The sequence below is a fragment of the Bombina bombina genome, chromosome 8 (assembly GCF_027579735.1).
Source record: "Bombina bombina isolate aBomBom1 chromosome 8, aBomBom1.pri, whole genome shotgun sequence".
In the NCBI taxonomy this organism is placed as follows: Eukaryota; Metazoa; Chordata; class Amphibia; order Anura; family Bombinatoridae; genus Bombina; species Bombina bombina.
The window spans coordinates 215,249,936-215,263,889 of NC_069506.1; the positions used below are offsets into that span (position 1 = coordinate 215,249,936).

Here is a 13,954-nt window from a genome sequence, read left to right on the forward strand (position 1 = left end):
CTGCGGAATCTGTTGGCGCTCTACAAATAACCAATAATAATAATAATACTGACTGTGGTATCCGGAGTCCTGGGGGGGGGGTAAACCTTGTAGCTAGGCCGTCTTCTTAGGTTTCAATGGCCCAGATCTAATGGTGCGGGATCATTAACACAGCATAACTCACATCAAACGATTCAGCAATGGTTACAGTCCATATTTAGAGCTAAAATAAGTTAAGATGCTGTGGGGTCTTCAAGATAATCTGCAGATAAGTTTGTTCACCTCGGATGGATGCTGCCCGGACACGTCCCCTCATTGGATTCTTTTATTCCACACAAACAGTGCCTGTTGGCTGTGGAATAGTTCCAGAAATATTGAAATAACTCTGGAAACAAGTTAAAGGCTTTTGTTCTAGAACATAACTACTACTTGTTTCACAGGAAGTATTAACTCCAGAGATGCAGACTGTCATAGGGGCATGTTTTGCACTATTGTATACCTACAAGTTTATTGGTTGGTAGAAGCATACCTGTGTCTATGGAAATAGTAACTCTGTAATTCAGTTGATCTATATAAAAGATACACTGATGATATGTTGTTTGTCTAGGTAGGCACTGTATATTTGTTTGTAGCAATTTTGCAATAATGCTTTTTAGCACTAGGTGACAGCAGTGTTTGGATGGTGTATAACAATGGAAGAAGTATCCATGCAAAACAAATGCCATATTATGTTCCAGAAACATGCATGTTACCTACGTAGGTATGATCTTCAACAAAGAATACCAGAGCAACATAAATATGATGCCATAAGTAAATCCTAAAATAAATATTTAGCGTTTAATCTTCCTTTATTCAGTTTTATTTATTAGTGGTTAATCAGGCATCTCCTAGAAATATCTGTGAACGGTTTCATTAGTATGTTTGAATTGTTATTAATTTATATGTCTGATTACTTATCGTAATAAATAGTATTCTGTGGTATAAACATTTTTTCTCATTAAAATTCTGAATATCTCTATTGTCTTACTATATATTTTATGCCACAATCTTTTCTCTCTCCATATTATATACCATATAGTTATCACTAATGTTATAATGAAAACCAAATATTCTTTTCATGATTCAGATAAACATACCATTTAAACCACTTTCCAATTTAGTATAAACTCTTGGTATCCTTTATTGAAGCAACACAAATGCACTACTGAGTTAGCTGAGGACAATGAGTAAGCCAATGAGAAGAGTCATATATGTGCAGCCACCAATCTGCAATTAACTCCTGCAATCTATTCCTGAGCCTACTTAGGCATGTTCTTCAACAAAGCATGCTAAGGGCAGGGCCGTCTTTAATATTGATTGGACCCTGGGCAAAAAATTTCTTGCCCCCCCCCCCCCCACCCCATGCAATTTTGCTCTCCACCCCAACATCACAAAAAACAACTAAATCAATTTTTTTTTATTATTATTAGCCCAGCGGTGGATCATCCACTGCTGGGCTAATCATTTAAAAAAAAAAAAAATGCAATATGTGAAACTGGACCTAAGCAGTACTAATAAGTAAATAAATATATAAATTCCTCCACTGTGGATTCATTTAATATTCTTTTGAATGTGATTCTGGTGTGAGGTTAGCTGGTTAAAGAGATTTAGGGCAGCCAACAGGAGCAAAGCAAGGTAAAGGAGGAAGCATGGAGGTGCAGACAAATATAAGTTTACTGACTGGAACAGCAGAACTACTATGGGAAGCCGTAAAATCTGAGACAGAGAGAAAATAAAAACTATAAAAATAAACCTTACATTAATGTGTGAAGTATCAGCATGACGCTATACATCAGCCACACCAGCACATGTCGCTTCTTTGCTAGGAACAAGTTCCCTCTCACCATGAACTAGACAATGCTGCATGGGGAGGGGCGTGTGTGCACTCACTTATTCTTCCCACTGACACCTTTCTACAAAGCACTATTCCCCTAACAAACTTCAGTTAGTTGATCTTAGGGCCACAGCAGAAAGAGCAGGGCTAAGGGGACCAGTAGACTGGATGCTGTCTGTCCAAGGCTGCATGGATACAGTGTGAGATGAGTCACACAGCCTCAAGACTGAAGAGAGCAGTGTATGCAGCTGCACAGATGCTCAAATCCTCATGTGCCTGCCGCTCCAGCTTTCTGCTGCATGCGCCCACAGTCAGCCCTACCCAGAAACAATCCCCACCACCAGAGCAGTTACCTGGTAACAGTGGTAACCCCAGTAGGACCTTTTCTGATGCAGTGGGAAATGGCTGGATGCCGAGTTAGGGCTTTGCATTCAGTGCTGCACAGTGCACATCTAAAACAGCACATGGCACTAGCTTGGCATGTCACATGACACCGGCACGGTCTGGCACAGTTATATATAAGCAGAGTACTTTTGACTGTGACAGTATTAGGACTGAATGTGTGTGTTCCCCATGTCACATCAGCAGTCTGGTTTGAACCATAAAAAAAAAATTTTTTATTTTTATTTTTTTTTTAGGATTCTTGGGCCCCTCAACAGAGACTGGGCCCAGGGCAGCTGCCCCTTTTGCCCTGTGTTAAAGACGGTCCTGGCTAAGGGAACAAAGCAAATTAGATAATAGAAGTAAATTGGACGATGTTTAAAAGTTTATGACTTTACTGTCCCTTTTGTATATTCCTCCTTTTCATACACTTCTAAATAAACAGCCAAACTCCTTGACCTTATTTATATTATGTATAGTAATAAACTTGCTCTTTAGTTTTCAAAACATTTACGTAACCTAAAACATTGCGCTCCACCCACAAAAAAAAGTGTGTATGTGCGTGTGTGTATATATAAACAACGAGAAGTCAGAAGTGTAAAGCTCAGCTCACATATATTCCGTATACTATAGCGGAACACTACGGCACATAATAACTGTTTTCTATTGGCAGTCCAGAAAAGCTAAAGAATCAGTTTCATTGGTGCTCTCAACAAAAACAACCAGCGAAGTAATTGTTACTTATATCACCTCCCACTGCCTGCTAAACAACCTAACAAAGGCCTCTCTCCCCGCCCATTACAGTTGGACTGGTTGAGATCCGTCACTTCAGATCGTCTCATCTGGTGTGTGGGCGTGGTTAGCGACGGGGGCTGTCCGCTGTCTGAGGTGGGTCACCGCTGTCAGTGGGCTGGTGACGTCAGGGAAAGATGGCGCCTGGCCGTCAGGGGGAGGAAGGAGCTGGGGGGAGCTGTAGTTCGGGTAAGTATAATTCTGTGTGAATTGTAAATAGGTTCGTTTAGTGCTAGTTGCAGAAATATACTCTATCTGCTTCCAGTATATGTCTACACAGTCCATGGACATATATATTTGTGTGACAATACAGTAATATGGAAATGATACACAGTGTGTGGATATATATATATATATATGTGTGTGTGTGTGTTACGTTTTGGATATACATTGTATTAATGTTTAGACACGGTTATTTGTTGTCACATTTCTGTACTGTATTGTGTATATCCTGTTGATAGCATATCCTGTAAAGTACAGTCAGACTGTGTACATACTGTCACAGAGGTTGACACCCATATCGTTATTTAGCCACTCTAGATACACTGTATGTATGAATGGTTTTTGCACATTTGCATGGTTTATTTGACTTGTTATACTAATTCTTGAGGCAGGGGGTGACATGGTATTAGGGTCATTCAGTACCATCTAAACATTATTTTGAACAATGTGACACACCTTTTTTCATAGAATTTAAGAAGTTGCAAGAGAAGACTATGATCTGTGAAAACAGCTTCAGAGAATGTACCATTTTTTTTCACATTTTTTGTATGTTGTTGTTACATAACCACACTCTGTAATACTAAACATATTTATATTGTAAATTATTTTGTCGATCTGTGTCACAATTTTAAGTTTCTAAGATCATCATAAAGAAAAAAAATTCCAAAGCACAAAGTTGTTAAAATAACATTATAGTGCAAAAAGGACACTCTCAAATTCATTAGCGCATATAGATTTAGCATTATCAACCCAGCAATGCTGTGTGTTTAACCACCACAAAGAGGTTAAACACATAGCTAAAGTACCACTCAGGAGTCGCAGAGCACTACCAGTACCAAGCGGAGATAGCTGCTGAGCCAAACCACAGTGATATTCACCCATCTGGGTTGTGTGACCGTCTCTGCTTATTGGCTCACCAGCTGTATCCACTCTTGACCAGCAGTGCTATGCAACTCCCAGATGGTACTTTAACTATGTGTTTAACCTCCTTGTAGGGTTTAAACACATAGCATTGCAGGTTTGCTTGTGCTAAAATTACATTTGAGCATCTCATTTATGCACTATAATGCTGCTTTTAAAAGACAGTCTTAGGTAAAAAAATAAAATGTGGAATTTTGGAACATCTCCATTCAGCTCCAGGCTAGGATATAGCCATTGATTAGAGCATATGTACATATGCCAGCTTCTCATTTGCTTACCAGTTGTGCCCTGATTTGGAGTGTCACAGGAGCATAACTTTAATTCTCTATTTTACCACAGGGTTTAAACACAACACATAGTACAATGAAGAAACATGTTTCAAAATATACTTATTTGCTTTTTTTTTTAAATCCAATAAACTGTGTTTCTCATGGGTGTGCTTAAACTTTTCCTAGACTTTTACATTATTTGTATCTCAATGCCGTTACTATTCAGTACATTTGTTTTTAGCCTACACAAAATTTAGAATTTGGAGGATGGGCTTAAACAGCATTTTACAATGTTTTGGGCAAATATAATCACCAACCACACCAAATCCAATAACTTTATAAAGATTTAATATAGGTTTTACCTCATTTGACTGTATCCCAGTCTCCTCACAGTTTACACAGATGTAGTCTCTTAGAGAAAACATGATCTCTGAGCCTAGGTGCAAAAACAAGTTGCTGCTGTTGATCACGTAACATTTATAGGGGTATGAAATCATCTCAGGGTGGCGCTTTTAGTTAATTTTGCTAACTTCAACCATGTTTTCTGTATTGGTTATTTTTTTTTTTTTTTTGTTTTGTTTTTTTGGCTGTCTGTGAGTTTCAGCATTCAATACACTAATCTAAGTGATTTTTGAATAAGATTTTCAACAAAGGATCAAATGGTGCACTACCGCTAAGTGCTCATTATATAGGGATAACAGTTACTAATAGGCATGCTCAGAATGATAGACGGGTAGTGCATGCAAGTTTTATAAAATTTAGTTTGTTCCCTTGCTATCCTTTGTTGATAAGCATACCTAGATAGGCTTAGTAGCGGCAATGCACTACTGGGAGATATGAAGAATTTGGTCACAAAAAGAAACCAAAAAATTCTAGGATCATAGGCGCTAGTGAAAGCTTAAAATAGTGATTGTGATATAAATGTGAGTTGTCAAATATTATGAATATAAATGTGATGCAACAAATAAAGTGATTATAACAAATAAGGTGAACATGACCCTTAGTGGGTTGAAAGGCGTTGCTCTTTGAAGTGTTGTGTCCCTCCAAGGCCTCCGTAGAAATTGACTTCGGCTACCTGTATGCAAAGGTGATTTGGACGAATATTCCGTTCCTACCCTATCGCCATATTGAGACGCCGCGTCCAAGCGGGTGTTGTCAGAGAGAGGGGATCTACTCGCCTCATCACCAGTTCCGGTCTAAGTAAAAGTGTTAACCTTTATTTGGTGCCTTTTCTGACGTTTGATCGATCCCTTATTTCGTTCCAGCTTTACCTGAGAAAATTCAACCTCGGACGTGACAAGCTTATCCTTTCAACCATCAACAGGATTTATCCGTTCCTTCGTATTGCTTTTATGGATTTTATTTGTAATTTGGTATCTGTATGTGTCTTTTAGCATTTGTGATATAGCTAATGTTGCAAATTGTATACTACACTGTTAACTGCGTCTGATCAACGCAATTGTTACCTTGTATATCTTTTGCTTATCTGTATTGTCATTCATTTTATACATATTTTTTATATTGTTATTAAATTTTTGCAGATTCTGCACAATATATTTTTCTTAATCTTGGTGTCACGTTCACCTTATTTGTTATAATCACTTTATTGGTTGCATCACATTTATATTCATAATATCCGACAACTCACATTTATATCACAATCACTATTTTAAGCTTTAGCGCCTATGATCCTAGTAGTTTTTGGTTTCTTTTTGTGACCAAATTCTTCTTACCTATTCACTTTGTATTTTAGAGGTTGGGGAGTCCTCTTATTTTTTTATAGGATTAATGGAGTTTTATAGCGCAGTAACCAAATACACTTTTTTCACAACTACTGGGAGATATGCCTTTTGCGATTGACTTACTCACTAGATATATTGAGCTATTGCTAAAACAATGTGCATATGCTTTAATTTAGTTCATTTTATCATCCTACCATTATAGATCAAACTGTTTAGTTCCCCCATGTGTGTTTAGTTTGATTTATTTTGTGTATACTTGTTCGAGATGGTACACAATATCTTAAGTGTAAAAGGTACTCATGTTTGTATAATGATAACAGATACCTGGGTGTACACTGTTTTTCCTGGTTCCAGCGATGCATTGAAGCCTGAGGGACTATATATATATATATATATATATATATATATATATATATATATATATATATATATATATATATATATATATATATATATATATATATATATATATATATATATATATATACTTGCTGCACTATTTTATATACAGAAGCCTCACTGAGTTGCAGAGATGCATAAAACCCACCATATACATGGATGGACCCATAAGAATGCTTAGAAAAAAATAAATAAAAATGAAAAATAATGTTCCTGCTTATATTCATTTTATTTTTGTATATTTTATAGTATAAGATAAGCAAAAATGAAGAGAAAATGAATATATGCAGGAACATTATTTTTCATTTTATTTTTTTAAGCATTCTTGTGGGTCCACCTTTTTTCAATACATATGCTGGTGACTTTCACACATGGGTTATTGATGCATTTTAGGTTATTGTTTTCTGCCATGGTAATTACATCATAACAACCTCTATTTCTGACTCCTTTGTTGAATTAGGTGTGGGGGGGGGGTGACAAATCCCTTTTAGGGAATGGAATACTTTTCAGCAGATAGAAACATGGTCACTAGAATGTAAAGAGATAGTAAAATCAAAATTACACTTTCATGATTTAGATAGACCATTCACTTAGTATCTTTTACTGAAAAGCATAACTACAGTACATAGGCTAAGGAGCAGCAATTTACTACTGGGAGCTAGCATCTGATTGGTGGCTGCACATAAATGCCTCCTGTCATTGGCTCACCCAATGTTTTCAGCTAGCTCCCACATTGCTGCTTCTAATACTTTTCTTTTACAAAGGATATCAAGAGAATGAAGCAAATGTAATCATGAAAGAAAAACTTTTGGTTTCACTGAACCTTTAAAGAGACATGAAACCCAATTATTTTTCTTTCATGATTCAGATGATTCCTATTATCAATTTGTCTTCATTCTCTTGGCATCTTTATTTGAAAAATCAGGAATGTAAGCTTAGGAGCCAGACCATTTTTTTGTTCAGAACCCTAGGAAGCTCCTTCTGATTGGTGGCTACATTGCATGCTGAATCACAAAAGAAAAAACTTGGGCTTAATATCTCTTTAAGTATTAAAGGGACAGTCTAGTCCAGTGATGGCGAATCTATGGCATGCGTGCCACAGCTGGCACGCAGAGGCATCTCTGTTGGCACACAAGCCATAAGTTCACAAAAATGGTCTACTTAACACCAAGAGACTCTGGTGGCCTGGCCTGTAAAAAGCGTGCATTATTTACACAGTGTGACAAAGGGACGGAATAAACTCAGCTCGCTAAACTTCAGGGCGCGCACACAGTGAGAGGCCAGAGGTGGGGAAAAACTGAGAAGCAGTAGTGACTTAGCCTTGAAATTGGTTATTTTTTCAATAAAAAGTGTATCATAGAAACCTATTTTATTGTATTTTTATTTTGATTAAAAAAAAGTAGTTCATTAACTCAGACAGTCGAATTAAGTGTTTTTTGTAATAAAACCACTTATTTTTCAGGTTTAGTTTCAGTGTTGACACTTTAAGACAAATAAGTCGCTTTTGTGTTGTAGTTTGGGCACTCGGGGTTAAAAAGGTTCGCCATCACTGGTCTAGTCCAAAACAAACTTTCATTTATTCAGATAGAGCATGTAATTTTAAACAATTTTCAAATTTATATCTGTTACCAATTTTGCTTTGTTCTTTGGGTATTCTTAGTTGAAAGTTAAACCTAGGAGGTTCATATGCTAATTTCTAAGCTCTTGAAGGCTGCCTCTCATCTCACGGCATTGTGACAGTTTTTCACCACTAGAGGGCATTAGTTCATGTGATTCATATAGATAACACACTCACACACGTGGAGTTCCTAGGAGTCAGCACTGATTGGCTAAAATGCAAGTTTGTCAAAAGAACTGAAATAAGGGGCAGTTTGCAGAGGCTTAGATACAAGATAATCACAGAGGTAAAAAGTATATTAATATAACTGTGTTGGTTATGCTAAACTAGGGAATGGGTAATAAAGGGATTATCTATCTTTTAAAACAATAAATATTCTGGTGTAGACTGTCCCCTTTAAAGCATGATGTTATGGCTAGTGTTAATATGAAATGTAGAAGAAAAAATGAAGCAATAGCTTTACAGATGCCCTGATGATATAAGGTGTAGCTTTTCTAAGTTAAATATAAAAGAACAACTTGTACAAATATCAGTTTATACTGCTTAGGCCCACTTATGATATCAGTAATGCAAACTTCCAATTGACACTTTGTGTTTGCGTCATTTTGTACTTATCTGTCATACAAACAAACTTTAGTCTAAAGGGTGCATCATCTGAATGAAGAATTCCAATCAAAGCTCTGGAAACTGTTTACTGATATACTGAGGCAATTGTAAACTGGTCCTATGTCAGGGAGTATATTTTTATAAAAAAAATAAAATAAGCAGGCAACTGATTTCCAGTTTTCTTTGGAACAATAATATAAAATGATTGATTATTTGTAGTAAAAAATGTACAATATGCTTTCATAATTTATTTTGTCTCCTTTTTTTAAGTTTAACTCTGAAAATTGTTACCTTCCAATTACCCTAATTTTTTCTAAAGTATTGAATGCCACCATGTTGAGATCTGTATTTTCATTATCTAATTTCTTCTGCTGAGGACACTTGGGTACACATAACTTGTGCAAACAATGGATGTGTTAAATATGGCAATGTTAAATGGATGGTAATTCCTGATAAAACTACTTATCATTGGTATGTTTCATGCATCCCTTGATGTACTGTTTTAATTATCCTTAGTTGAAGAGATTAGAAAAGGGAAACTAACTTTCAACTTGAAGGTATCTGATACTTTATACTTCTTTCTTCAATATTTAAACAACTAATATAATCACAATGAATCGAATGGTGCAGTATATTTAAGAATATTACAAGTGATACTAAACCCAATTTTTTTTCTTTCATGATTCAGATAGAGCATGCAATTTTTAATCAACTTCTTATTTACTCCTATTATCAATTTTTCTTCGTTCTCTTGCTATCCTTTTTTTTTTTTTCTTTTTAAAAGCATAAATTTAAAGCTTAGGAGCCGGCCCATATTTGGTTCAGGACTTGAGTTATGCTCGCTAATTGGTGGAAAAAATTATAATAGGAGTAAATTAGAAAGTTGCTTAAAATTGCATGCGCTATGAATCATGAAAGAAAAAAAAAATGGGTTTAGTATCCCTTTAAATACTATAGAAAACTGCATGTTTTGTCTGAATCATGAAAGTTTAATTTTGACCTTGGTGTTATGATGTTTTACATTCTTTAAATATTTTTTCTGCTGTCTATAATTAATCATTTACTAAGATTTACTGGTGTCCTTAATTGGCATAGCATATGTTCCATTTAGCTGATTGTTACAGACAGATTTTTTAAAGTAAAAATGTGACTAAACAAGTATTAGTATTAGTAATAATTGTTGTTCTTTGTCAGATTCTCACATGCACTCATTTCCTTGTGTCACAGGTAGACTCTCTAGAGCAGTATGTACTAGCACTAAAATTAAAAATACATGTTTGAAATTGGTTCACTTTGTTACTTTTTGAGAACAGCACTGATTCTTGTGTGGCACTGAGGTAACCCCCTCTCATCTGGTGTGAAATTAAAGGGACTTGAAACCCACATTTATTTTCTTTCATGATTAAAATAGAGAATATGATTTAAAAAAAGTTTCAAGTTTACTTCAGTTATTAAATTAGCTTTGTTCTCATGTTATTCTTTGTTGAAAAGAGATCTAGATAGGTATCGTGCATAGGTCTGGAGCACTACATGTCAGGAAATAGTGCTACCATCTAGTGCTCCTGCTAATGTAAAACATTGTTGCAAAACTGCTGCCATAAATTTTTGCTGACACATGTATTCTCCTGAATTTACCTTCCTGTTTTTCAACAAAGGATAGCAAGAAAAATGAAATACAATTAGGTTATAGAAGTAAATTAGAATGTTTAAAATGATATGTTCTATCTAAATCGTGAAATAAATGTTTTGGGTTTATTGTCCCTTTAAACTTTTTTTTTTTTGGCAGATTTTTTTTCTGCTCAGTCAATAGATTCAATTTTATTCAAGTTGCTGTTGTCATAGCTCTCCAGTTAATCCATCTGCTCTTCTTGATGTAGAAGTCTCAGTAGATTTATTAGAAGTGGAGTGTGTTTCTTAAAGGGACAGTCAATGTTAAAATTAATGTTTCATAATTCTGTACTATGAGCAACATTATGTAGCATTAACCTAGTTTTTAACCCCCCGAACCCGTACTTACCTTACATTCCTCACCAGCCTCTTCTGCTATTTTGTTTTCTTCAACAGCATGTCATGGGTGCGCTGTCCAATCACAGTGCAATCGGCCGCTTCATTGAACTACATGTAGTGCGTGAGGTTGACTTCTGAATTAACTCAGCTTTTCTGACTAATGACCTAGGGGGTCACTTCTTTATCAATGTCATATTTTGTATCAGACACCTTTTCAGTAGTTGCTTATAAAGTAGGCTTGCAGTTTAAGAAGCTGCATGTGTCCTTTGATTGAAAACATCCATCTCAGGAGGGGTTTGCACTTCATAGACACACAACTGCTGTAGCAGTCCAAATAATTCCAAACAAACAACTTTTTTTATTGTCAGTTTAGGACACCTTTTGAAGTGTGTGTGTGTGTGTGTGTGATTGGTGGTTTACACATTTGACAAACTTTGTTTTACATGGGACGAGCCCTATTTAGATAGTGGTGTGACTTCAGAATTCCATATTCCACAGATTTGTAATATTTGGTTGTGTTCTTATCCTGGAGATGACTTTCTGAATGTTTTTATGTCTTTTCCAGTGAAAGTGTGTCTTTTATCCATATGTTGTGACATTCTTTTAGGCAGTAGTAAGAATCTGACCTGTCTTTAAAGGTCACATTCCTCCACTGGATATAAAATTTGGTTGTGCAGGATCAACTTTTTGAACTTTTGCAACTTTCAAGACAATCCTGCTTTGTGGCTTTGTACACTTCTCCTTATTTATTTGTGTTCCTCTTTGTCCAACTTTCCTTTTGCTTTTATATGGTCCAGCTTTGATACTGACCCATGAGTACTGCTCGTGATAGTATGATATTGTAAGAGTAAAACGTGACTATATGATATTTATAATAGATTCCTGTACATTATCAGGTGACAAACAGGAAGGGTGTTTGGATTTTCCAACAAATAAAGGGCACTTTCATTCATGAAGTCTAAGATACTTCATGCAGAAAGTAACTTTATTAGTTTCAAAGGATCGCTGTTCTTAGCTGCTACGGCAGCCCACGGCCAAAACATTTTTTGCTAAGAGGTGACGTTTTCACCTCTTAGCCAATAGCCGTGCGTGCGGTAAATCCGGTTTGGCGCCCATGGGAGCTGAATTTACTGCACGACTATTTGCTAAGAGGTGAAAACGTCACCTCCTTAGCAAAACATTTTTTGGCCTTGGGCTGCTGTAGCAGCTAAGTATGGCGAACGTTTGAATTGAATAAAGGCACTTTCTGCATGAAGTATCTTATAATTCATGAATGAAAGTGCCCTTTATTTGTTTCAACAGTCAACCCTAGCGTCTAAAAAAGGCTATGGTTGACTTTCACTTTAAACGGGGCACTGTAAAATACATTTAAACATGCTAATTGGTTAAGAAGTAGAAGCTACAACCAGTAAACATTAGCAGGAAGTTCCTATCAAAGTAAAACACTTCAAGTGAATGTCAACTTTCATGAATCGGTGCCCGTTTTTAAAAAAAACTCTATTAAAAACAGGGGCACTTTCATTCATGAAAGTTTACATTGCACCAGATTTTACAAATACTTACCTTCTTCTCCTGAAACACTGGATCGCTGATCGCCCCGCCTGCTTCTTCCTGCTGTACTAACACAGCAATGACAAAACCGGCTTCCTCCAATCACGGCGTGGCCTCACCAGATGAACAATCCTGGGGGGGAAGTCGTGATTGGAGAGAGACAATTTCGTCATTGCTGACGAAGTACAGAGGAGCTGCAGGCGTGGGAACGGCGAGCCGGTGTTTCAGGAGAAGAAGGTAAGTATTTGTAAAATGCGGTGCAATGTAAACTTTCATGAATGAAAGTGCCCCTGTTTTTAATAGTTTTTTTTAAAAAAACGGGCACTGATTCATGAAAGTTGACATTCACTTTCAGAAGGAAGTACACAACTGATACTGCTGTATTATGGTTGGATTTAAGTTGAAACTGTGTAACACACACACACACAGGTTAAAAATAATATTGTCAGTTTACTAGTCCAGAAGGAAAAAGTTACTAGTGCAGTGATTTACACAAATATGTAAAAAATTTAGGAATCTAAACAAAAAAAAACTTTCCTTCATTTTCAGAGAGTAAATGCCCCCTGCAGTATAGAGTGTACCACTATATAATATTGCAGATCCGTACAGTGCCTAGCGACATGTAGCAACAGATGGGAGGGTAGACAGAGGTTTCAGAGAGGGGACTCAACTTTCTTCCTTGCCAGCTCTCCCTTTGGTGCGTTCCTCATTACCGGGTCACTAAACATTTATAACTTTTAGAGATTGCAGGCGATTTTAATCTTTTACAGATTAAATTGGCACTGCTGCTGCACCGCCTGGCCCTACACACTCTAAAAGATTTTATAAACGTTTAGTGACCCGGTAATGAGGAACGCACCATTTTGAGAGCAGACAGGGAAGAAGTCCAGTCCCTTTGCTGAAACATCCGCTCAGAGCGCAAGAAAGTGTAACGCCAAGCACTAGTTCTGCATCTGACATGGGTCCCAACCATCTGTCACTCATTTAGCAGCGCACTTCCTTGTCTGCGTGGACAGCACTGCTTCCATCACTGAGGTTATGTGCATCCGCGCTCTCAGGCATTTTCCTTTTTGTGCTTCTGCTCACAGCCCTGCCACCACTGTATTAAACACATCAGAAAGCACTGTAAGCAGAAGCACAAAGAGGAAAATGCCTGAGAGCTTGGAAGCACGTTATTTAGTTTCCATCCGCTGCAATTTGTATCTTAGCACAACCGTAAGTGCTGCGCAAGCAGATGTAACCGTGTGGAGAGAAGAGGAGGCAATGGAATGTACAGTGGTCAAGGACTTAACATTTAAGTGCCAAGCTTTATTTATGGGGTGCCCAGAAAAATCGAGCACTCTACTAGTGCACCCATTGATAAAAATTGGAAAAAAGCCAAATTTTTACTTGTCTACTGCAATTTTTTTACTGAGTCGTAACTAGTGATAACTATCTATCTGTTTATCTTCTATATAATTGTTTTATGTATTTATGCAAAAGGACAGCGCTTTCATATGAACAGTAGTATAATGTTCCTTTAAGTATAATTGAAACACTACAGCCTCTCTCGAAGAAGTGGAGCGAGCATAATTATCAGATGTTTTTTACATCA

The 13,954-nt window shown here is 36.7% G+C and overlaps 1 protein-coding gene across 2 annotated transcripts in view; it reads left to right on the top strand.

The window, feature by feature from the left end:
• The first annotated feature begins 3,086 nt into the window (after positions 1–3,086).
• The window catches only part of LIPE (lipase E, hormone sensitive type), a 96,321-nt gene continuing 85,453 nt past the window's right edge, over positions 3,087–13,954 (top strand). For both annotated transcript variants that reach the window (XM_053690874.1, XM_053690875.1), the window contains exon 1: positions 3,087–3,214. In XM_053690874.1, the coding sequence (XP_053546849.1) occupies positions 3,163–3,214 (52 nt within the window). In that variant the 5' untranslated portion in view covers positions 3,087–3,162. The remainder of the gene's footprint in view (positions 3,215–13,954) is intronic.